The sequence below is a fragment of the Wyeomyia smithii genome, chromosome 3, assembly GCF_029784165.1.
Source record: "Wyeomyia smithii strain HCP4-BCI-WySm-NY-G18 chromosome 3, ASM2978416v1, whole genome shotgun sequence".
Classification (NCBI taxonomy): Eukaryota; Metazoa; Arthropoda; class Insecta; order Diptera; family Culicidae; genus Wyeomyia; species Wyeomyia smithii.
In genome coordinates, this window is record NC_073696.1 from 163,596,285 (window position 1) to 163,623,939 (window position 27,655).

Consider the following 27,655-nt stretch of genomic DNA (forward strand, 5'->3'; position numbering starts at 1 on the left):
CTTAAAATCTATGAGCAAATTTTTTATCCTCGCTGCCGACTACGAGTTGAAATTAAGTCTATCTTAAAACTAGCATGTATTATTCAATCAGTGTTTTGTAGTTGAATGGTCGTCTGATGATCATCGAATGAATATGCAGCATGTATGGATTTGTTCTGCTAAGCCACGATGTCATGAGCTGGGACAGGGGCTTGTAATCCTCGGGTTCTGAGGGTATTGTGCGGGGTCTAGTTGCTGGTTTTGGTTCGTTGTTGTTGTTCGCTGGTGTTCAAGTTGCCATATGGTGTGTGCCGCTGAGCCAAGATATAAAGAAAGGCCTCGGGTTTTCCTGGCGAGTTCGTGTGGGGTTCAATTGCTGGTTCAAAAATCGAGGTCTACGACGTGTTCTTGCCGTTTTGTTGAATGTGGGTGGAAAGGAATGGGACTAGACTTGGGCATGGATGGATTTCAGGAAAATGTATATAAGGGACATGTAGGGTAGGTCACGACTCGCCAAGACATCACGAACAGGGACAGCTGGTTCTCTACCCTCGGCCCGGAGGGAAGTTATTAATTTAGACCTGGCGTCACGGTGTACAGGGCATGACCAAACAACGTGCTCTATGTCACCACAGGCACAGATACCACTTTCCCTGAGCCCAATACGACGGAGATGCGCGTCAAATCTATAGTGATTGGACATAAGCCGAGACATCACGCAAATAAAATCTCGACCTACATCCAACCCCTTGAACCACGGATTCGTCGATACCTTGGGTATAATGGAATGTAACCACCTTCCCAGTTCCCCCAGAATTTTGCCAACTGATGATCGTATTCTGACGTACAAATGCGAAAAATTCATTAAAAGCAATTGGTCTTTCATAAATTTCACCGTTTGATGCGCCCACCTTAGCCAAAGAGTCCGCTTTTTCATTGCCCGGTATCGAGCAGTGAGAAGGGACCCACGCTAAGGTAATCTGAAACGATTTTTCGGATAAAGCACTCAGATGTTCCCGTATTTTCCCCAGGAAATACGGAGAGTGCTAGACATCTTTCATCGATTAAAGAGCCTCAATAGAACTGAGACTGTCCGTAGAGATGAAATAATGGTCCGTGGGCATTTTTTCGATAATCCCTAGGGTGTACTGAATAGCAGCTAATTCTGCGACGTAAACAGAAGCAGGATTATCGAGCTTATGGGAGACGGTTAAATTGTTATTGAAGACACCGAAGCCAGTGGACCCATCGAGAAGTGATCCGTCAGTGTAGAACATATTGTTGCAGTTGATGTTTCGATATTTATTGGAAAAAATTTTAGGGATCTGCTGCACGCGTAAATAATCCGGGAGTTTCTTCTATCATGGATGTATCGAAAAACACAGTAGAATCAGAATATTTGATAAGTTGACACGATTTGGAATATTCAAAGAAGGGTTAATATTCTGGGACATGTGATTGAAATACAATGTCATAAAACGGGTTTGAGAATTGAGTTCGATTAACCTTTCAAAATTTTCAATCACACGACGGTTCAAGACCTCACATTTGATAAGAATACGAGAAGACAGGCTCCGGAAGGGTTTTTCAACGGTAGAACTCCGGCTAAGACCTCCAAACTCATCGTATGGGTCGATTGCATGCAACCTAAGGTGATACGCAAACAACGATATTGTATTCGCTCCAGTTTGATCAAATGTGTGTTTGCTGCGGAGCGGAAGCAGAAACACCCGTACTCAATTACAGACAATATCGTTGTTTGGTAAAGCCTTATAAGGTCTCCTGGGTGGGCTCCCCACCATGATCCGGTTATTGTACGAAGAAAATTTACTCTTTGCTGACTTTTCTTCATCAGATACCTAACATGGCAACCCCAGGTGCCCTTAGAGTCGAACCAGATACCAAGATACTTATGCACCAAAACCTGAGAGATCGTTTTACCCATTAATTGTGCTTGGAGCTGAGCAGGTTCATGCTGCCTAGAAAAAAATACTATCTCGGTCTTCTCCGGAGAGAATTCGATACCTAGCTGTAGAGCCCAAGCAGACAAATTGTCCAAGGTATCTTGCAATGGTCCTTGCAAATCGGCAGCTTTGGCTCCTGTAACAGAGACCACGCTGTCGTCGGCAAGTTCTCTTATCGTGCATGAATTTGCCAGACTTTCGTCGATGTCATTTACATAAAAATTGTAAAGAAGGGGGCTCAAACATGAGCCCTGGGGAAGACCTATGTAGCTAATTCGAAAAGTTGCCAAATCACCATGCGTAAAATGCATGTGCTTTTCGGACAGCAAATTGTGCAAAAAATTGTTTAAAATTGGAGAAAATCCTTGTCGGTGAAGTTTACCCGAAAGAATGTCAATAGAAACGGAGTCAAAAGCCCCCTTAATGTCCAAGAACGCAGACGCCATTTGTTCTTAGCGGAAGCCAAACTGAGTATCTGATAGCAGACCATTTGATTCGACCTAGTGGTCTAAGCGACGGAGTCTCATTTTTTCCATCAATTTCCGGATACAGGATAGCTTTGCAATCGGCCTATAAGAGTTGTGATCAGAAGCTGGTTTCCCTGGTTTTTGGATGGCGATCACCTTCACTTGCCTCCAATCCTGCGGTACAATGTTTTGCACCAGGAACTTATTGAACAAGTTCAACAAGCGCCTCTTGGCATTGCCGGGTAGATTCTTCAACAAGTTGAATTTGATTCTATCTAACCCAGGCGCGTTATTTTTACAGGACAGGAGGGCAACTGAAAATTCTGCCATCGTAAAAGGTGATTCTATCGCGTCGTGGCCCGGAGACGTATCGCGAACAAGGTTTTGCGCAGGAACAGAGTCCGGACATACTTTCCTGGCAAAATCAAATATCCACCTACTTGAAGACTCCTGGCTTTCGTTGACCGTTACGCGATTCCGCATTCTCCGTGCTGTGTTCCAAAGAGTGCTCATTGATGTCTCCCTCGACGTCTCGTTTACGAACCGACGCCAATATCCGCGTTTCTTTGCCTTAGTCAAGCTTTTAAACTTGGTATCAAGCTCCGAATAACGTTTAAAGTCGTCGGCATCGTCTGTATCCCGGAAGGTCAGATACGCGTCGGATCTTTGCGTGTAGACATCGGAGCACTCTTTGTCCCACCACGGAGTGGGAGACGGTTCTTTGATCGTTACGCCAGGGTATTTCTTCGTTTGGGCTTGCAACGCGGCGTCGAGAATCAAGTCCGCGAGGAGGTTGTATTCTTCAAGCGGTGGATGATGTTGAATCGAATCGACCGTTTTTGAAATCATTTCCCCGTATAACTTCTAATCGACATTCCGTGTGAGGTCATACGGAATATCAATTGGTCGCATGCGAGTTGAACCGTTAGTAATTGAAATAAGAATAGGCAAATGGTCGCTACCGTGAGGATCGAGGATTACCTTCCATGTGCAATCCAACCGTAGCGACGTCGAACGTAAGGATAGATCCAAAGCGCTTGGGCGCGCTGGAGGTTTCGGGATACGTGTCATTTCACCGTTGTTCAAAATAGTCATGTCGAAGTCATCGCAAAGGTTATAGATCAAAGAGGAGCGGTTATCATTGTAAGGGGAACCCCAAGCCACACCATGAGAGTTGAAGTCTCCCAAAATCAAACGTGGCGAGGGAAGAAGTTCTATTAAATCAAAGAGCAGCCGTTGCCCAACCTGTGCTCTGGGAGGAATATATATTGAGGCAATACAAAGCTCTTTACCTTGTATTGTCATTTGACATGCGACAACTTCGATGCCTGGAATCGAGGGGAGGGTAATACGATAGAAAGAATAGCACTTTTTAATCCCTAGAAGTACTCCTCCATATGGGGTGTCTCGATCAAGGCGAATAATATTAAAATCATGGAAGTTAAGATCAATATTTGAAGTAAGCCAAGTTTCACAAAGGGAAAATGCATCGCATTTGTTTTTATTTATCAAAACTTGATATGAATCCATTTTTGGTAAAATACTTCTACAATTCCACTGTAAGACAGAGATAGGATCCTTCATATACGCAGATGAATTAGGCATCGAAGGATACAATCGCTGCAAGGAGTGGCCATTGGGCAGTCAACTGCTTCAAAAATGATCTAACTGTTGGGAGAAGTACTGTGAGGAAATTTTTAATTGGATCAGGTATATTGAAGTTTTCAAAAATCCAGTCCTCGATGCTAGAAAAATTCACCAATCCAGAGTTTATTTGATTATCTGGGTGTGCAAATGGAACAACTGGGGTTTTAGATGTTCCAGGAAGTGCTGGGAACTCCTTCTGGGACTTTAAATTTGCAAGCCCAGGAGGAGTTTGCTTCGGCTTTTCCGCAGCACTTTTAGATTTGTTCGTATTATTCATTCCATCTTGAGAAACCTTAGGTCCTTTCCTGGGAAGCTTAGGAGAGGAAAAAGTCTCCCCACGACAGGCAAAAGAAGTTCCCTCTAGTGGTTCGTCAGAGTCGGCTTCATCTGAAAACAACAGATCAAAGGGGTTCGATGTTATGGTAGAAGTGGTCACGGTCTTCTTAAGAATCTCAGCGTAAGAACGCTTTGAGCGCTCCTTAAGAGACCGTTTAATTTTATCTCTGCGTTGCATGTACACCGGGCATGCGGAAAGCTCATGCAGATTTTCCCCGCAGTGAATACACTTTTCAGCGTTTACACTGCAAGAATCTGCCGCATGAGTCTCCCCACACTTGCCACACCGTGCCTTATTGCAGCAGTAGGCAGCTGTATGGCCTAACTGCTTGCAATTGGTGCAATTCATAACACGGGGCACATACAAACGCACAGGCAGACGAACCTGGTTGATAGAAACGTGGCTAGGGAGTGCAGATCCGGCAAACGTAACGCGAAACGAGTCTGACGGAGTGTATACTTTTTTACCGGAAACGAGCGACATGGACCGTAATTGCTTAACATCCAATACTTTCGCCTCGGTAGTGGATTTTTTGAAGCAGCCGACGCCGCTTCCCAGAATACACTCAACAGTCAGACTCGAATCGGTTATTACACCGTCGATCTCCACGTCTCGTGCAGGTACATACACGCGATACTCGCGTGTAAAGAGCTCAGAGCGAGCTATATCGTTGGCCTGATCCAGATCATTGACCACGCACGTAGCTTGTTTGGTCTGACTTTTGCGATTTCGGTCACGGCTAGGGTGGTCGGTATTACCGACTTTTCGAAAAAACCGGTATTTCGGTATTCATTAAAATAAAAACCGGTAAAACCGGTAAAAAACCGGTATTTTCGTTTTTTTCGGATTTATGCAAACCAGGGGCGACTCGTGTTCTTTTAACCTACTTGTTCAACTACAAAAGTCTGAATATCATAGTTTGGGGAAGTGATGACAATCATGTCCGCAAAAAACGCAAGTTATTCTCACTGTACTATTTAAAATAAAATTAAAAAATTTACATTAATTTTGATTTTGAATTTATTTTTTGCTCAGCGTCTCAGGTTGCATCTATGGACGTGTCACTGCATAACTATGGTTTTGCATTTATGAGTACCTATGCTTAATTACGATCCAGCTTTTTTGTTAGATTTAGACCATTGCACATAGGAGTACGTAGAACAAAAACTTGGCCAAATTTTTTTTAATGAGTTTTCAGATAGCAAATCTAGAGAAACATTTCAAAAGGTCTATCTGCTTTGATCGATTTTTTGATCGGTCACTTTCATTCAATCACCGCAACTCATTAAACATCTTTTTTGACACGTTATTTGCACAAGTTGATAGCGGAGGGATTACTCTAACATCTGAACAAAAATCACGCTTGGGAGAGTTACTTAAGCTAAACATTTCCAAAATGAAAAGACGTTTCGGAAAAACGATGAAAGCAGATAGGACCTCTAGAAATGTTTATCATTTACATTTCTAATGGGTTTTAAAGTGGTTTTATCTCTATTAAAATTTATATTTAGACATAAAAACTTATTTTTAATAAGTTTTCGTCAAGTTAGATCACCATCACTCTGAAATTCGAAAAAAGTACAAATATAGTAAGAGCTTGTTCTGGTGAATACTTTTTTGCCAATACAGGTCGGACTCGATTATATACAGACTCGATTATATATTGACTCGATTATATATGATTCGATTATATACAAAATTGTATATAATCGAATCATAAAAAAAATTTTTTTTTTCAATTTTAAGTATAACTTACCTAAAGCAGCAATGTCGTATAGGGATCGTCCAAAAATACGTAACGCTTGGGGGAGGTAGAGATCTGACGAAACGTCGCAATCAATACTTAAAATTTTGAAGATCTATACAAAGAGCGTTACCTAGAGGAAAGAGGGTGTCGAAAATAGTTTTTATTTACGGTACGTAAATAATGGACGTTCCCTTCAGTCCAATATGACGTAACGCAACATTTTTTGACCCAAAACGTTGGTTTTTGAGCCATAATGTTTCAAGTAAAGTAAAGCTGATCTAAAACAGAAATATCGCGAGGGAACGTTTAAAAATTTATGTAACGCTCAGGAAACGGGAAAGAGTGTTGGGTTGGCAAAGTGTTGCAACCCATACGGAAAATTTAAACAAAAAGCATGGCAAAGGGGGAAAGGAGATCAACAATAATTATTCTTGCGTTACGTTATAAATAAGCGCTTCCTTATTGATTCATAAAAGTCCGTTCTTTGTCTTTTTTCAAATGATACTCAGTCTTTTTTTAAATGATACACAGTTGCTTCAGCGATGTTGTATTTTTGTTGTACGTCACGAACCGACAGACCATGTTCGAGATCGTAAAGAACTTTTGCTTTTTGAGCAAAAGTTAAAACGTTTCTTCGTTTCCTGGCTTTTACGTAAGCACTTGCCATTTTTTGTTCTGAATTGCTTGAAAACGCAGCACAACAATATCAAAACTAAAAGAGTAAACAAACACAATACACACTGATCAAAATTTTTCTTAAGGTTTGCTGCAATCAGCCATGTTTAAAACACGCACTACGGAGAAATATTTAAAACACTACACGGTGTGTATTGCAACTTGCACTGCGTATTGTGTAAGAACGACCGTACACGCCGTGTAGTGTTTCTATGCAAAAGTGGCACCCGTGCAGCACGGTGTAGTGTTCTTGCCATGGCTGACTGCAATAACATAAAGAGTAACTACGAAATCTATACAAACATCAATTTTTGTAAGAAAGGTTTTTTGCGACTTTAAGGGGGTTAATCAAAAAAAAACTCTACTTATTTATTTAAAAACAACAGAAGATGTATGCAAAATAAACAAAAAAAATTTTCTGATTCGATTATACATATATACATATATTTTTGTAAGAAAGGTTTTTTGCGACTTTAAGGGGGTTAGTCAAAAAAATTCTACTTATTTATTTGAAAACAACAAAAGATGTATGCAAAATAAACATAAAAAAAAATTTCTTCTGATTCGATTATATATACATATATTTTTGTAAGAAAGGTTTTTTGCGACTTTAAGGGGGTTAGTCACAAAAATCCTACTTATTCATTCAAAAACAACAAAATATTTATGCAAAATAAACAAAAAAAAATTTTTTTTTCCTGATTCGATTATATACAGTGAAAATTTTTCGGAGACTGTATATAATCGAGTCCGACCTGTAATTGATTCTGCTACTTTTAAAGCGTTTTTTAAATCACTCGCTTCAAAAGGATATGAATATTTTGGAAACCACAGTGCTTCCAGTAGATAATTGAGTCATGTTAACTGCGTAACCCAACTCATCCAATGGTACATTTTCTCTTAGCATTTGCCTTTTGCGTCTCTTGCTTCGATCACTGCAATCAATTCTTTCCTTGGCCGACATGAATGTGAAGCTTCCGACCAACTTTACAATTTCATGATTAACCCTTAAATGCTTTAAAACAACACTACTAAAAACGTTTTAAAATATACGTATTTTAGTATTTTTTAGAAATATAATTCATTAGACCAGCTCTCTTGACTCTAACGAAAAAAACTCAACAGCTGGAAGTACTGTATTTGAATGTTTTGTTTTTATTTTTGCTGTCAAAATCTCGTAAACGAAAAAAAAACATGGCGAGATTCCCGACTGGTGCTGACTGTCTTTGTAAATAAATTTTAAAATAAGGTTAGTGGTTAGTGAAAATGTCTGAATTATCAGTAATTATACTAACAAAAGATCAATTTTAAAATTACTGTTAACAAAAGTAATTGTTTCGACTTTATTCTGCGATAAAGTCACAGTGTTGTTTGAAAACAACATGGTAATATTTGCACATTAAAAAGTAAATTTTTCAATTTTTTATGCATATTGGTTAATTTTAGAGCAGTTAACCTCTTAAACAAAGATTTTATGTTTTCAGATGATCTTTTACCGTCGTGCGCATTTAAGGGTTAAGCTATACCAGTTTTGTCATATTTCGAAACTGTCGATTTTATTTGAACTAAAGCGACTCCGTTGACGCTCAAGAATCACTTTAAAGTTATAATAACATGAGTAGAAGTTTATATTTTTCGTAGAACATTTTGTGACTTATTCATGGGCTCTAACTAATACCAAGGTTATGATAGTTACTGTCGTTTGTAAACAATTCAGAAAATTTCAAGATGGGCTGCATACAATGTAGTATGTATCAGAGAATGCAAAAAGGATCAATAGCACGAGGAACACTTAAATTATTTTTTTCGTATTTTGGTCAGCTTTTTGACTGTAATACTCCTATGTGCACTGCGACCATTGTTTTGATCTCTTGTGGTATACGATCCAGATACATTTAACAGTGTTTGGAAAATTTCAATGAATGAATCGTGTGATATGATAACGAAGAACATAATTTCGAAACTCATAGGAACAAAAAAAAACATGCAGATTTTTATTTCAATTTTCTTTCACATCGCCAAACATAGTTTTAAGTTAGTGAATAACTTCAAAATTCTTAGAAAAACTGAAACTGTTGAGAAGAGTAAATGAATGAAGAAGAAAATAAAATGATGATCAGACAAGAATCCGAAGGAACCGAAGGTAAATACTTCTCTATTCGGATCTGTCTGTTTGAACAGTTCGTCCAAATTCAGTTGAACCAGAGAAAACATTTTTCTCAGCTAGAAATATCCACTGCAGTATGGGCGACGAAGCTTTGACTATGCTATAGCTATTTAAATGTAATTTTTCAAGGGACAGTTATTTTTAGGGTGAAATTCTTCATATTTTTCAATTCTTCATATTTTTTGTATCAGGAGCAACTTGTCCATAACTTGGTTCAATCTGTGCAATGCACACGGAGATGCCAACAAAAAATAAATTCTTAATCCAAATTTATATTTTTATCTCATTTTTTTAGTTTTACCTTGAAATAGCACAAAACGAATAATGACTTGCGTTTTTTCGCGACCATGATTGTGATTGCTGCCTCAAACTATGATTTTCAGAATTTGTAGTTGACTAGTAGGTTCGAAACTCACTAGTTGCCCCTGTAAGTATGAGTGTGTATAGAGATTAGCTGTTTTACTTAGTAAATAAATTTATGTTCAATGTTGCTTTTGTGTAAATGTATTTATTATATACACCGTCATATGATTTTTAACGCCTACCTAAGTTGGTAGCATTCATTAGCCCTACAATGATTTATGAAAATTGTGACAAGTTTTTTTTTTCAATTTTAAGAAAAATACCGAAAATACCGGTTTTTTCGCCTCTCCAATACCGGTATTTCGGTATTGAAAAAACTATCGGTTTTACCGGTTTTTGTTTTACCGGTAAACAGAGGGGGGGTGAACAGGAGGGACAGGGTCGGGTGGGTTTGGAGACGGGGGATCGGGGGCTAAGGGATCACATCCATTGCGCTCAAACTAGCGCAATATAAAACGCATATATATAATGTATAAAACGCATTGTCGCAGTTGATGTTTTTAAATTTGTAATAAAATATTTGAGGGACCTGTTGCACGCATAAATGATCCGGGATTCCACGAGTTTCTTCCATCATGGATGTATCGAAAAACACAGTAGGAACAGAAGTATCTAACAAGTTGACACGATTGGAGGTGTATGAGGAAGGATTTATACTTTGAGACATGCGATTGAAATACACAGTCATGAAACGGGTTTGAGAATTAAGTTCAACTAGCCTATCGAAATTTTCAATTACTAAGGGGTTCAAAACCTCACATTTGATGAGAATACGAGTAGTCAGATCCCTAAAGCGGTCTTTTAATGGGAGAACGCCCGCCAAAACTTCCGAACTCATCGTATGGGTCGAATGCATGCAACCTAAGGCAATACGCAAACAACGATACTGCAATCGTTCCAGCTTGATTAAATGGGTATTTGCAGCGGAGCGGAAGCACAAACACCCGTACTCAAGCACCGACAATACCGTTGTTTGGTAAAGCCTTATAAGGTCTTCTGGGTGGGCGCCCCACCATGATCCAGTAATTGTCCGGAGAAAATTTACTCTCTGTTGACATTTTTTCATCAGATACCGAACGTGACATCCCCAGGTGCCTTTTGAATCGAACCAGACACCAAGATATTTAGATACCAAAACCTAAGAAATCGTTTCACCCATTAACTGTAAGTGGAGCTGAGCAGGCTCGCGCTTCCTAGAAAAATCTACTATCTCAGTCTTCTCCGGAGAGAATTCGATACCTAGCTGTAAAGCCCAAGCAGACAAATTGTCCAAGGTATCTTGCAATGGTCCTTGCAAATCGGCAGCTTTGGCTCCTGTAACAGAAACCACGCTGTCGTCTGCAAGTTGTCTTATCGTGCATAAATTTGCCAGACATGCGTCAATGTCATTCACATAAAAATTGTAAAGAAGGGGGCTTAAGCATGAGCCCTGGGAAAGACCCATGTAGCTAATACGAAAAGTTGCCAAATCGCCTTGCGTAAAATGCATATGCTTTTCGGACAACAAATTATGCAAAAAATTGTTTAAAATTGGTGATAATCCTTGTCGGTGAAGTTTGCCCGAAAGAATGTCAATAGAAACGGAATCAAAAGCCCCCTTAATGTCCAAGAACACAGATGCCATTTGTTCTTTGCGAGCATAGGCTAGCTGAATATCTGTAGAAAGCAACGCAAGACAATCATTCGTTCCTCTGGCACGGCGGAAGCCAAATTGAGTATCTGATAGTAGACCATTTGATTCGACCCAATGGTCTAAACGACGGAGTATCATTTTCTCCATCAATTTCCGGATACAGGATAGCATTGCAATCGGCCTATAAGAGTTGTGATCAGAAGCTTCCCGGTTTTCCCGGTTTTTGGATGGCGATCACCTTCACTTGCCTCCAATCCTGCGGTACAATATTTTGCTCCAGGAACTTATTGAACAAGTTCAACAAGCGCCTCTTGGCAGTGCCGGGGAGATTCTTCAACAAGTTGAATTTGATTCTACCTAACCCACAGGACAGGAGGGCAACTGAAAATTCTGCCATCGTAAATGGTGATTCTATCGCGTCGTGGCCTGGAGACGTATCGCGAACAATGTTTTGCACAGGAACAGAGTCCGGACATACTTTCCTGGCAAAGTCAAATATTCACCGACTTGAAGACTCCTCGCTTTCGTTGACCGTTATACGATTTCGCATTCTTCGGGCTGTGTTCCAAAGAGTGCTCATCGCCAATATCCGCGTTTCTTTGCTCGGACCAAGCTTTTAAACTTGGTTTCAAGCTCCAAACACCGCTTAAAGTAGGCGGGTTCACGTTTCACCCGAAAGAAGGCCTTAAACGCGTCGGACTTTTCCGTGTAGACATCGGAGCACTCTTTGTCCCACCACGGAGTGGAAGGCCGTTCTTTGATTGTCACGCCGGGATATTTCTTCGTTTGGGCTTGCAACGCGGCGTCGAGAATCAAGCCCGCGGAGAGGTTGTATTCTTCAAGTGGTGGGTGATGTTGAATCGACTCGACAGCTTCTGAAATCATTTCCTCGTATAACTTCCAATCGATATTCCGTGTGAGTTCATACGGAATATCAACTGATCGCGTGCGAGTTAAACCATTATCAATTGAAATTTGGATGGGCAAATGATCGCTACCGTGGAGATCAAGGATTACCTTCCATATGCAATCCAACCGTAGCGATGTTGAACATAAAGATAAATCTAAAGCACTGGGGCGCGCTGGAGGTTTCGGAACGCGTGTCATGTCCCCGTTGTTTAATATTGTCATGTCGAAGTCGTCGCAGAGGTTATAGATCCAAGAGGAGCGGTTATCATTAGAAGGGGAACCCCAAGCCACGCCGTGAGAGTTGAAATCTCCCAAAATCAAACGTGGCGAGGGAAGAAGTTCTATTTAATCAAAGAGCAACCGTTGCCCAACCTGTGCTCTGGGAGGAACATATATTGAGGCAATACAAAGCTCTTTACCTTGTATTGTCATTTGACATGCGACAGCTTCGACGCTTGGGACCGAGGGGAGGTTAATACGATAGAAAGAATAGCACTTCTTAATCCCTAGAAGTACTCCTCCGTAAGGGGTGTCTCGGTCAAGGCGAACTATATTAAAATCATGGAAATTGAGATCTACATTAGAAGTGAGCCAAGTTTCACAGAGGGAAAATGCATCGCATTTATGCTTATTAATCAACACTTTAAATGAATCAATTTTGGGGATGATACTTCTACAATTCCACTGTAAAATAGAGATAGAATCCTTCATCTCAACCGATGAATTAGCCATCGAAGGATACGATCGCTGCAAGGAGGGGCCATTGGGCAGTCAACTGCTTCAAAAACTTTTAAACTGTTGATAGAAATGCCAGCAGAAGACTTTTAAGAGGATCAGTTATGTTGAAATTTTCAAAAATCCAGTCCACAATATCTGAAAACTTCAGCAGTCCAGATTCTGGCTGAATCTTGGACGAAAAAGAAGGAACAGTTGGGTTTTTTGATGTTCCTGGAAGTGCCGGAAACTCCTTACTTGAATTCAATCTTGCCAATCCCGGAGGAGTTTGCTTCGGTTTTTCTACAGCACTTTTATGTTTCTTAGTATCAGCCACTTCAGATGGGGACCTTCTCTGTCCCTTCCTAGAAGTCTAGAAGAAGAGAGGTTTTTTCTCTTTCTAGACTTCCCGGGTTCAACAAAAGAAGGTTCCCCAACTGAATCGTCAGAATCAGACTCATCGGATGACAAGACCTCGAAGAGATTCGGGGAAACCAGTTTGGTGGCAGCGGCCTCTTTAAGCATTTCTGCGAAAGTGCGCTCTTTCAGAGACCACTTGATCTTCTCTTGGCGCTGTTTGTACGCGGGACATGCAGACAGCTCATGCGGAGTCTGCCCACAATAGAGGCACTTTTCAGCACCCTTATTACAGGCGTCATCCGCATGTTGCTCTTCGCACTTGCCACAACGTGCTTTATTGCCACAGTGGGAGGCTGTATGGCCCAACTGTTTGCACTTGAGGCAATTCATTACCCGCGGTACAACAAGCGCACTTTGTCCACGAGCTCATAGCTCGGCAGAGCAGACCCGGCGAAAGTCACGCGAAAAGAGTCTGAAGGGGTGTAAGTTTTTACACCCTTGTCGAGCGATACTGAATGTAATTGCTTACATTCAAGTATCTTGGCAGGTTCAAGGCTAGAATCCTTGAAAAGGCCTTTTCCAGCCTTCAACAGGTCCTCGACAGTCAGACTCGATTCGCTGACCACACCGTCAATCTCAACTACGCGAGCTGGAATTTACACGTGGTACTCCCGCGTGAAGAGCTCACAAGCAGCAATCTCGTTTGCTTGCTTGAGGTCGGACACCAAAACACGCAGCTTATTCGGGCGTAATTTAGTAATTTCAGTTACGGCTGTAAACCGTGCCAGATCTTTACAGATTTGCATTGTGTTCAATGCTTTCACTTTCGGCCGGAAAAATACAGCCCCAATACCAGCTTTGCCCTCCGGATACTGCTTAAGCCGATGGGTAGCTTCCTGCGGGGCTCCGTTTTTAACCCTTAGAACTTTGTATCCGGGAGGGCTAGGTGGTGGAACGAGCGGGTGTTCATCCCCGCTTTCGATCATGCCACCATCGTCGTCCATGTTGGACGCGTGAGGCACACACGCAAAATGCCAATCAGTCAGTCGTCAACCAAGTTGGACGTGTTTGTTGTTAGCTCCTATCCACGCGCGAATTTAAATCAAATTATTGTTTTTCGCTTAGTTTTCATTTTGCTTGTTGTGTTTTTGTGTCGGTAAAAATGAATCAAATTTGCGAAGTCTGCGCGAAAGACTCCGGTGCCGAAGTGTTCTGGTCGTGTGTTGGAGGGTGTAATCGAAAATTCCATGCCTCCTGTGTGGGAGTATCGTGCCCCCCCGAAGTAGTTGCTAAAAGCAGAAGTTCTCTGCGTATCGTTAAAAAAGACAAACAAGACAAACAAGATAAACCAGCCGTAGATCCAACTGCATTTTTGCTACCGTGCTGCGATTCCTGCCAACTTTTAGTAACGGCATCGTTTGAATTGAACACGTTGACCAAACAGCAGAACAAGCTGACGAAATTGATTGATGATAATACAGAGGTGATTCATCGACTTGTGACCCAACTCGAACAACCAAGCACAATTCCAGAAACTCTAGAGGGTATCGACAAGTCACTTATACAAATAAACCAAGCGCTAACGTCAAACATCAAAGCCAACAGTGTGGCTGGTGTTATGCCTACACTTAAAAATCACCTGACGCAGCTCGTTAACATTGCTTTTTCGGAATTCAAGAACGAACTTCGGAACGAACTTCGGAACGAATTAACGGAATCGCTGACCAGCATAAATAACGAACTTTCTCAGTTAGGACAGCTGTTTGTAGAAACAGCAACCAGCTGTTCAATACAAACCAGTCCGTTAGAGATAAACATTGTAGATGAACTTAAAACTCTGTCATCCTGCATCGAAGAACTAAGATCTAAGTCAGCGAGTGTTGCCGCTCCCCCAATAGCTTCACCTGTTTCACTTCCAAGTTTGGCAACAGAACTTAATTTGGATAACGCCAATAATTCAGGTTGGCGGTTTCTAGGTTCCAAAAAAGTTTGGAAAGCGGATTGGACAGATTATGATGAACGTAAAAGGCGTCGTTTGGTACAGTTGAAGAATGCAGATGCAGCCAGAAGAAGGAGGAATCGACGACAACAGGCTTACAACAACAATACTAACAACAACAACCGCAATGGTAACAATTACAACAACCGCAACAATAACAACCACCTGAACAACAATGACAATTACAATCGCAACAATAACATCTACAACCACCGCAGCAATAACAACCACCAGAACCGCAACAATAACAACTACAATCACAACAATAACATCTACAACAACCGCAGCAACAACAACCACCAGAACCGCAACAATAATAACTTCAATCGCAATAATAACATCTACAACAACCGCAACATTAACAACTCCAACAACAACAATAACAGCATCAATAATAACAACAATCAAATCCCGAATCGTTACCTCAATCTTAACAGGAATCTTAACAACAGCTACTACAACCAACTACCACCAGACCGTGTGCTTCTTGCTGCAGCGAAGGATAAATTTTCTCGACCCCCACCTAATCTCCAGCATATCTCTTTTCAACGAGGCGAAATACTTAATCCGTACCCAGCGAATAATGAGTCACAATCATCTTTCATGCCTACCGTTTCAACGAGCCCGCTCAACTTAACGACTCCCGCGACCTCTTCAGCTGTATCGTGTCCTTACCATTTGGCTGGCAGCCACAACTATAACAATAACAATAATTTTAGATCAGCAAGTTTCCCGTGTGATGGATGTTATTGTAAGCATTCGTGTTCTCAAAATCAGTGACGCTCAGAGAAAGAAAAAACAACGCCAGTAGTCAATGAAGTTTTGATTTATGCTCAGAATTTCAACAGGATGCGCAGTGCACTCAAAATTAATCACATTAATAACAGAATAAGTGGATGTTCATACTCAATCATCTTAGCAACGGAAACGAACTGGAACGAAGATATTAAAAGTGAAGAAGTTTTCAACAGTTCCTTTAATGTGTTCAGGAGCGATCGTGATTTATCACTATCTGATAAGAAATCAGGTGGAGGAGTGCTTGTAGCTGTTGGGGTTCAGCATGATTCTGAGCAAATCATGACCCAGAAACATGCCGAATTTGAAGATGTCTGGGTTAAAGTTCTGTTGAAGGGTGAAATCCATATTTTCGTATCTGTTTACTTTCCACCCCACTTTGCCAAAAAGCAATCATATGAAAAATTTTTAAGGACGGTAGAATTAGTGAATGATGAGTCCCGAACTAACTCAAAAATTCATATATATGGAGATTTCAATCAAAATGATGCTGATTTTATTGTAAACGATGATAATGAATCGCTTTTACTTCCTGTAGTAGGAGAAAACGAAACTCTGCAATTTATTTTTGACGGTTTTAGTCAACTTGGATTAAATCAGGTAAACTCAATCCGGAATGAGCAAAACTGTTTTTTAGACTTTTTATTCACCAATTGCACGGAAGATTTTAGTGTTGACAAAGCAGAATATCCCCTATGGAAAAATGAAAAATTTCATACTGCAATTGAGTACTCGCTAATGATTGATACCGAGAGATCACGACCCTCTGATTATCAGCCTGAATATAAATATGACTTCACTAAAGCAAACTTTGAACTAATCAATCGTAAATTAACTGACATCGACTGGCAATCACTTCTAAAAAATGAAATAGATATGAACAAAGCGGTTGATAATTTTTTATCATCACTGTATAGTGTTTAAGACTCAACTGTACCAAAATCAAAAAAGAAAACGGTTAGCTCAAAAGATCCCATTTGGTTCACCAGAGAAATCAAAAATTTAAAGAATAGGAAACAAAAAGCTCATAAAACTCACAAAAAACTTAAAGACCAAAGAAATTTGGACAAATATTTGAACATTTGTGATGAACTGAATACTAAAATATCTATTGCGTATGAGAACCACAACACAAGGGTGGAAAATAACATTAAATCAGACCCAAAACAGTTTTTTAAATTTGCAAACGATAAAATGAAGTCTAATAACTTCCCATCTCGCATGCAATATGAAGACTTTGCCAGTACTGGCTCAAAGCAAATCTGCAACAAGTTTGCGAGTTTTTTTCAAACCGTTTATAAAAATAGCGACGAAGTCAGGGACTTTGAATATTTCTCGCACTTGCATGAACAAATAAATAACGTATCTATTAAGCAAATAACTGTTCAAGAAATCCTCGCAACACTAAAAGAACTGGACGCTTCAAAAGGTCCAGGTCCAGATGGAATTCCACCCTCACTTATGAAAAATCTTGCTCCTGCCTTCGTAAAACCCTTGTTTTGGCTTTTCAACTTATCCCTTACGTCCGGACAGTTTCCATCAGTCTGGAAAAAATCTTTTCTTATACCGATTTTCAAGTCAGGTAAGAGATCTGACATCAAAAATTATCGTGGCATTGCAATAATATCATGTATTCCTAAACTTTTTGAAGCTATCGTAAACCAAAAAATATTTAATCAGGTAAAGAATCGCATAACGTGTAACCAACATGGTTTTTACAAAGGGAGGTCTACGGCTACCAACTTACTTGAATTTGTTGATTTCTCTCTTGCGTCTATGGACAGAGGCAACTTCGTGGAAACTCTATACACGGATTTTAGTAAAGCTTTTGACAGAGTAGATATTTCCATGCTTATGTTCAAATTAAAAAAACTGGGATTTGAGTCAGGCCTACTTAAATGGATTGAATCTTATTTGACGAACAGGACACAAACGGTTAGGTTTAAGGGACACCTTTCTGTACCAGTAAAAGTGACATCTGGAGTTCCACAAGGCTCCCATTTAGGCCCTTTGCTCTTCATTTTATTTGTTAATGACGTTACCCTTGTGTTGAATCGTCTCAAAGTATTGATATATGCCGATGACATGAAACTGTACATGGAAATAAAACACAAATCAGACATCCAACAATTCCAACAAGAGGTTGACATTTTCTACATTTGGTGTAAAAAAAGTCTTCTTGATCTCAACGTAAAAAAATGTAATATTATATCCTACACAAGGAAAAGAAATCCTGAACATGCCAGTTGCACTCTTGCACATCAAGTTGTAGAAAGGTGTTATCAAATTAGAGATTTAGGAGTAATTATGGATTCTAAGTTAACATTCATTGATCACTACAATACGATCATCAAATGAGCCAACAGTATGCTAAGTTTTATAAAAAGGTTCAGTTATCATTTCGTAGACCCGTACACTATAAAAACTCTCTTTGTTACATATGTTAGATCTATCTTAGAATACTGTAGTGTTGTTTGGTCGCCTTATCAAGACGTCCATTCCAATAGAATCGAATCCGTACAAAAACAGTTTTTGTTATATGCACTAAGAAAACTAGGTTGGAATTCATTTCCTCTCCCTTGTTATGAATCGCGTTGCATGCTTATTAATATAGAAACGCTTGAAAAAAGAAGAGAAATTGCTTCGGTAACTCTTGTCAACGATTTAGTTTCACAACGCATAAGTTCGGAAAATCTGCTTGGAAAACTCAACTTTTATGCTCCTACACGCTCATTAAGAACGCGAAAAATTTTCGTATTAAATTCTTATAGAACAGAATATGCCATGGCCGGGCCAGTTAATAGTATGATGAGTCTTTACAATAAATATTGTGAAGTTATTGATTTAACGATGTCACGAAATGCTCTTAGAAAAATATTGAACACTAGAATTACATAACTATATTTGTGATGTTAGCAATAGTTTTTAAGATGTAGTCTACTATGATTGACGAAATAAATAAATTTCAAAAGTAAATAATATTGTAGAAAAAAACCAAAAAAAACTACTTAGCTTATGCAGCCGCTCTCCTTCACAATCAGCGCACGGGCGATGCCAATCTCTGCTTGCTGCTTCCTTCCTTGGTTGTCCGATCGACCAATGCAGCCAAACGGCCGTGCGCCGGCTACCGAATTTCTTGTGGCAGCGACACAACGCACGGGCTATTGTTGACTTCTTTTTCTTTTTGCTGTCTTCAACAGCGACGACGGCAACGAGCAGCAGAGCACAATGCACGGTGACCTTGTGGGCGAATTACTGGTCGGCACTATCGAGATCGAATTGCAACCGAACACGACGAGAGCACAACTCGGAATGATTTATGACTCATTAATGAAACACTTACAACTATGCATTTGTTAATACGCATTTGATGGCGAACACAGTAGTCGTGTTATTGTGTGGTGATATAAAACTGTTAATTTGTGTGTGAAATAATGAAGTGATTCACGATAGATATATTCTAACGTGTTTCGGTAGTGAATCTACACAAGGCTAAGTACAAGAACAGTTGCTTTAAGCAGCAAGTTCGCGTTAAAGTTTGATAAAATAAAATCCCCCTCCGGCGCTTTCACAGCAGCGGTGGTGGCGATCATTTTTTCTTGCCTCTGTCTCTCTTCTCTGCATGCTTGTTGGTGTAGCGTCCCGCGTTTAACCTGTATTGTGTCATGATTTGCTCCGGCTGTAGTTCGGCAACTGTATTATCAGATTTGCCGTTGAAATGTGTGGGCTTTAACTGTGCACGTTTGTTTCACTACAGGTGCACCGGGCTCACCAAGGCGACGGCAAAGATGATTACAGACAACGATAATCTTTGCTTCAAGTGTGATGAGTGTTTATCAAACCATTGTTGTGGTGGGCAACATTTGACTCCGGACGTGAAGCGTATCGAAGAAGAGATGCAGAAATTATCTTCTCTCTCTGACTCGGTCATTCAAATGCGGGATCAAATTGCTACCCAGATAAACAGCGCGTTAAACATCGGTATGGAACGGTTGAGTTTAAATGTGAATGAATCTCTTGAAAAATTATTTTGTGAGAAATTTGAAAAATTTAATAATTCGGTTTTGCAATTAAATACGCATCAGAATATAGCTGCCATTAATAATGCTCGCGCGCGGAATGGGACGATTTCTTCTGAATCGGACCAAATCGGCAAAAAGCGTAGAATTGAGTACGAAAATAATGATGAGGTTTTTGATGACGGTGCAACTTTTGCGCAAGTTGTTAAAAGTCGCGGTAAAAAAAATAAGTCAAATTCAAGTAACAATAGTAATACTAATATCGGTTCGAAACCGGTTAAACCTAAAACTCGTCCGGTTATTGTGATTAAACCCAAAGAGTCCAAACAACCTTGCGAGGAAACTCGGAAGTTTTTAAGAACTAACTTAGATCTGAAAACACACAAAGTTAGTAATTTCAGGAACGGTAAAGATGGTTCCATAATTGTCGAATGCGCCGTTGGCGAAAATATTGATTTAGTGAAAAATGGCATTCAAAGCAATCTGGGTGAAAAATACAATGCAGTTGTTCCCACGTCGGTGCCTAGATTGAAAGTAGTGGGCATGAGTGAGAATCTTTCTCCTGATGTTTTCATTGACTATTTAAAGAGTCAAAATGATTGCATCACAATCAATGATGTAAAAGTAGTTAATATGTACGAAAATCCACGCTTCACCTATAACAAGTATAACGCGGTAATTGAAGTTGATTTAGAAACGTATAATAGTTTGTTATCTGCTAAGCAAGTAAATGTAGAGTTTGATCGGTGCTTAGTATTGCCCGCGATAAATGTGCTAAGATGCTTCAAATGTGGAGAATTTGGACACAAGAGCATGGATTGCAAAAATTGTGTTGCATGCTCTAGGTGTAGCCAAAACCATAAGACATCTGAGTGTACATCTACTGTATTGAAATGCGTCAATTGTGTAAAAACAAATAAAGAGCGTAAAACTAATTGTGACGTCAACCATGCCGCTTTTAGTTCAGAGTGTTTAATTTATAAAAGACTATTCGAGCAAATGAAAAGCAGCCTGCGTTTCAATAAATAGCAAACAAGTTCCAACGAGAATGTGAATAAGTTTGATTTTTTGTATTTTAATATTGCGGGGTTGACAACAAACTACGTTGCATTACGTCAGATTGTTGAAGATAAACGTCCACTTTTGGTGTTTTTATAGGAGACTCACATTGTCGATGATGAAGCATTTGAACAATATAGTATTCCGGGATACAAGGTTGCTGCTTGTTTATCACATTCTAGGCAAACTGGCGGTGTTGCTATTTATGTCAGAGAATCAGTTCAATTCCAGCTTTGTCATAACGAAGCTAAGGATGGTAACTGGTTCTTGGGCATTACAGTAGTTGGTGGCATGAAGGTGGGCAATTATGGTGTTTTGTATCATTCTCCTAATGCTAGTAACCATCGTTTCCTTGAAATATTGGAAAACTGGCTTGATGAATTTCTTGATTTGAGTAAATTAAATATAGTGACGGGCGATTTTAATACTAACTGGCGAGATTATGCAAATTCGAATCATTTGAAGCGTTTAGTTGAGTCTTTCAATTTAAAGCAAAGTGTTGATGAATATACGCGTATTTCCCAGCGGAGTAGAACTTTGATTGATCATGTTTATTGCAATTTTGATTCGATTGGTTCAGTTACGAATTCTGATATTAAAATAACCGATCATGAGACATTAGTAATTAATGTTCTAGAAAACTTGAATAATAATAATGATTCAATAAAATTAAAATGCTGGAGAAAATATTCAACAAACAGGCTGTTTCGAACCTTGTTGGGAGAAGCTTGGGTTTTCCAATCGCGACCGGTAGTTTTGATGAATCTGCAGCTGTTCTTACTAACATTTTGAAGACGTGTACGAATCAATTAGTTGAACATAAATTTGTTTCGCTGAAAAACTCGAACAGCTGGTATAGTTTGGATCTTTTGCGCCTTAAGCGCAAGAGAGATAAACTGTACAAATAGTTTTGTAGATCAAACAATCAGAATCATTGGATTGAGTACACGTTCGCGCGTAATAAATATTCACAAGCGATTGAAAAGAAGCGTTGTGAATATATCCAGAGAAAGATTGTTCAACATCAAAATAACAGCAAAGAGTTATGGAAAATTTTGAAATCTTTGTTAAAACCTAGTAATTGTAAACCGCGGTCCATAACTTTTGAAGGCACATTAGAACATTCAGAACAAGTTATTGCATCTAGGTTTAATGATTATTTTGTCAATAGTGTTTCATTGATCAATCAATCCATTGAATTGGTCGAGGAACCCGACGAAATAAAACAGCCGAATCACAGTAATTGTACATTTGATGGTTTTCACCCAATCACGTTAGATGAACTGAGAAAAATTTGTTTTTCATTAAGTAAAACGGCTGGAGTAGATAATGTAATGCTAGAGTTATTCAAGATTGCTTCAATGTCATTGGTCACACTTTGCTGGACCTTATTAATGAATCGTTGCAAACAGGGCACGTGCCATTGGTGTGGAAAGAATCGTTGGTTTTTCCGATTCAAAAGGTTGCTGGAACGATTAAAGCCGAAGAGTTTCGTCCCATCAACATGTTACACAAATTAGAAAAGATATTAGAACTAGTTGTTAAAGGCCAGCTTCTAGAATATTTAAATGGTAACTCGTTGCTAATTCCGGAACAATCAGGCTACCGGGAAGGCCACTCGTGTGAAACCGCGTTTAACGTAGTACTAGCAAAATGGAAAGATAACTTAGAAAATAGAGACACAATATTTGCTGTTTTTTTTTTGGATCTAAAACGCGCTTTTGAGACAATTTCTAGTCCCTCATTGTTGAACACAATAAAGCGCTTTGGAATTTCGAGTACTGCATTCAGATGGTTTGAGAGCTATTTGTCTGACAGAACTCAACGGACTGTTTTAAGAATTCTGTTTCTAGTCCCGTGGAGAATGATCTTGGAGTTCCACAGGGAAGTGTATTAGGGCCCCTTTTGTTTATTATGTATATAAATGGCATGCGACGAGTTTTACGTTTTTGTGATATTAATCTTTTTGCCGATGACACCGTATTATTCATTGCAGCTAAGAATGTAGAAGAAGCCGTTTCACACTTGAACGAAAATTTACGTTCTCTAAGCAGATGGTTGAAGTTTAAGCAATTGAAATTGAATATTGATAAAACTAAATTTATGATTTTCTCGCGCACCGTTGTAAATGATGATGTCTCTGTTTTGATCGATGATGAGGCAATTGGTCGCGTTCGGGAGATTAAATATCTTGGCGTGATTATTGATGACAACCTAAAGTTCAACGCTCACATTGACAATGTCATCAAGAAAATTGCCAAAAAGTTTGAAATTCTATGCCGTTTGAATGATTAGTAGTAAAATACAGCTATACAAGTCAATCATCTCTCCACATTTGGATTTTTGCCCTACTTTTTTATACTTAGCCAATAACACACAACTATTGAGGTTACAGCGTTTGCAGAATAGAATAATGCGTTTGATTTTAAATTGTGATAGATTAACTTCCTTTGTTTTCATGTTGGACGCTTTGCAATGGCTATCTGTGAAGCAACGAATTGTTTATTTGTCTATGGTGTTCATTTTTAAAATAATTAATGGTTTGCTACCTCAATATTTGAATGATCGAATTGAAAGAGGAAGAGATTTTCATAGGTATAACACTAGAAACGCGGATGAAATAAGAACACCTTTCTTTCTAACGAGAGCTTCACAAAATTCATTGTTTTATAAAGGTATAAAATTTTTCAATTCGATGCCAAGACATGTTAAACGTGCACCAACACTTGCGGAGTTTAAGAGACGACGTATTTCACACGTGAAAGTTTCTATTGTATAGAACGACACTTAATTTTTCAAAATGATGTAGAGTTTACCTGACGAAGTTTGAACAAACGGATCTTAAATGACGAAGTTTTGACAAACGGATTTATTTTAGATGAACTATTTGTTTTGGTTTCTATTCATATAATGATTGTTTAATTGTAGCTTGTAAATGACGAAGTTTTATTCGAACGGATCTGATTGTGTTGTAAAATTTGATTTATATGTTTATATTAAATTGGACTTTTCTAAATTTTTAACAACAAAACTCCTGTGTTCGTCACGGTGGTGATGATGGATTTTTTTTTCGTTTATGTTGTTGTAGCTTTGAAAATAATAGAAAGAGACTACAAAAGCTTGAGCCTCGCGCGCGGTTTTCAGATATAAATCATTTCTTTTAGCAAATTTAAATTGTTATTTGAATGCTTAGAGAAAATCATGAAATAGTTGTGGTTGGTCTGGCTGAAGGTCATGAAAACCCTGTACTAGTTTTATGTGCTCTATGAATCAAGTATACAGTTTTTGAAAAAGTTTATATCTGGAGGTAAAATCAGTTCGTTTTTTGTTTTGTTTTGTATAACTGATTAAAATGTGACCACATTAATTATCTTTAGATAAATCGTCCAGCTCAAACCTTTGTAGGGGTATGTGGCGGGACCATCATCATCATCATCATCATCAATAGTGTGCGTAGTTCTACGTCAGTTATGCGGTCGTGTCTTGGATACAACCTCCTACTTTTTTTTAGAAAATCACTCACAATCGACTCGACGTCCCGTGCGACTGGCGAAATTATCGGCAAATTGACAACCAAAGCAGACAATCAACTGTAGAAAGAAAAAGCCAACAATTCTAAGACCAACCACCGAACCCGGGGCGAAATTAACTCAAATGCAGGGCTCCATCCAGAAGAAAGCATACACTCAATGGTAAAATTTCAATTTTTTGCCACTTATTTCATCACATGCAATTTTTCGGTAGCGTATCATGCAAGCCACCCTACCACACCATACAAATCATGCAAATTACTTCCCCGGTTACAGCAGCTTTGGTGCTATTGTTGCGGCTAGTGTGAATACCGCTTGCATCAGCCTTTGTAGCAGGAACGTGTTCGGTTGATGATCTCCAAAATGGCGAATTTCGTTGCAACAAATCAGGAACAGCTCGTTTCAACAAAACTGGCACTGGTATAAAAACTCCATTGCACAAATCCAAAAGTTATTCTGTTGTTCGTCCATAGGTCACTGGTTATTGTTTCTTTTATGCGATTTTCATATCGCTTTTATCACAAAATTGTTCCAGAAATCCGGTTCGAAGGACCAAAAAATGTTTCGACAGGAACCGGATTTCGGACTCGTGAACTGAATGTTAAACTTATTTTCACTTATTGAAAAACGACAGTTAGCGACAAATTGCTTAAAGCGACTATAAGTTTATTTGTTCCGTATCGGTGGAGAATTATTTGCGATCTGCGCGCACTGTTGGTTGTGAGATAACTGGCTTATTCTAATCATATCTGATTATTTTATCGCGTCGGGTGGACGATATATATATGACTGATAACGGGAGAGTGAGATCTGATCGGATGCTTCTAATGGGAGCGTGAGTGTATGGACCAAACTTATCGTTAGGGTATCATGCTATATTGTGTCCAAACAGACCCATTCCCGCAAAAACAAGAAAAATTTTACATAGGACTGTTATGCGAACAATGGCAGTACAGTACTAGTAGTACGTTGCAATATGGCGCTACCAACGACACCAGTCTTAAAAACCTGCCAACAAATTTTGTTGTAACAATTAGGTCGCCATGCGGCGCTAGTGTACAAATAATTTATAACGGATTCTGTTTAAAAATTTACGTGGAATTTTTCTTGCAGAAACGTCTGTATGTGATATAACACAACATACGTTTCGGTAAAATCTAAGTCTTGTTCTTTTTTGTTCAGTAATTGTTAAATAACTATGCAACGTAAAAGAAAACGGAATGAAAGTAACGGGAATTTAAATACATAGAAATATATTGAAAAGAAAATACAGTTTTATAGTCACTGATAGAATTTCTGTAACTTTCATTCTACATTCTTTAAAAACATTTAGTACAAAACTAAATAGATAACTGAAAATAAGAACTTACATACATAAATACTGTTACCAATGCTGTGAGTGCTCGCATTTTGCATTCGGCTATTTCTCGTAAAGCACTAAATCGATTAGCTGAAAATAAACAGATACATTATGAGAAAAACAGGCAAAACGTATGTTCGTAAAAAATAGTGTCAAATTTTGAATGTTTCTTATATTAAACCTAATTGATAATGATTGAAAGATATAATTAATTACCCCTGTTTTAAAATCTTAGACTGAATATTCTTATCTCATTTAATCACGATTACACAAAAACCAATTAAATTTTACCATTTTACCATATACTCTTCTAATCAAATGATTATTTTATTTGTTTATTTTGACTTGGGACTACGTCTTTGATTGTGGGTACATTCTATAAAATTACAAATGAAACTGGCAAATGTTCCGTCAGATTTCAAACGGCAATAACAGCATAACCACCATGTTGTTGTATAGAAAAAATGTTGGACAATTCTGTAATATGCTAATTTTCGTTATTATATCATTGCTCAGCGTTAAAAATTATTAAAAAGTTCCAAGAAAAAAATTTACGCGAACGATGAAACAATCTCACGCGAGCGTGCCTAGCACAGACGACATGAATATACACCAACCATTTACTGTGACATTCTCTTGAATTGAGAGAGTCGCCCCATCCAAACAGGTCAATTTATGTTTGCTTCTATGAACTTAAAACAATTTGATGTTTCGAAGGTGAAGGTTTTCGAAAAATTGGAAACAGCCCTCTTTTTCAAACATTTTTTTTTAACTGCTATTTCGCAAATCGATCATATCCGCTATCGATGAAACTTTGCACAGTTGTTCCTTTTTGATAAAAAGGTCATTCTTTAATATCAGTTCTTCATGTAGACTCACGATTTCTGTTTCAAAAATGCCTATCCAAAAGTGTGACTGATGAGTATTTTATATCAGAGAAGCGGATTGTTTGATTGAAATGGTGTCTTCAACAAAGTTGTAGCTAACGAAATTGCGAAAAAAACATAAATAGGGGTAAACAGGGTAAGAGCGCCCAGTGGGGCAAGACCGCCCACCGTAGTTTCACCATCAAGTTATATAAAAATTGAAAAATTTTCTATATAGACACGTCGGAATATATATATATATATATATATATATATATATATATATATATATATATATATATATATATATATATATATATATATATATATATATATATATATATATATATATATATATATATATATATATATATATATATATATATATATATATATATATATATATATATATATATATATATATATATATATATATATATATATATATATATATATATATATAGTTTCGTAAGCTGTCAGCGGTCACGCACACGCCAAACGCAAGGTACACCAAAGTTTATTTTTTTATGTGTAGCAACTACAAGTTACCATTGATTGCGTTTAGTCCTCTACACACCTCCTCTCGCCTGATACAGACCCATTGAAGCGTAAGGAAATCAGAGTGAACTGAGTTTTAACTTTCTTAGACACACGTGTTATTATTCGCACATGGCTAAATGTTCTGATCCAGTTGCATCGACAAAAACCGCCAAAAATATAATGTTTCGCTGAAGACAGAGGAAGATGATTTCGGGATGTAAAAGGAACGTAGTGTCATAAATATTCAGCATGTCGCAGAGATTTGAAATTAACCAAACCACTATCAGTTGATTATGAACGTCAACGTAGTAACATATCCAGTTAGTCCTGTAACATCATACAACTTCATCAAAATTAGGTTGTTAAGTGATGGCATAAGATCATACCCGACTATGAAAAAGTCAATTACATCATGGGTTATTTAAAACAAGAGCTCCAACGTAATCCTTTAACTATACTCTGACGTTCAAACTGTACGGTTACAGTGATAATTCATTGGCCGATATGTAAAAATATCACCAGTCA

General features: G+C 38.6%; 1 protein-coding gene across 1 annotated transcript in view; it reads right to left on the reverse strand.

Moving 5' to 3' along the window:
* Positions 1 to 27,655, reverse strand: part of LOC129728802 (uncharacterized) — a 625,151-nt gene that overhangs the window by 377,787 nt on the left and 219,709 nt on the right. The window contains exon 2 of the mRNA XM_055687263.1: positions 25,735 to 25,814. Coding sequence (XP_055543238.1) covers positions 25,735 to 25,773 — 39 coding nt within the window. The 5' untranslated portion in view covers positions 25,774 to 25,814. The remainder of the gene's footprint in view (positions 1 to 25,734; positions 25,815 to 27,655) is intronic.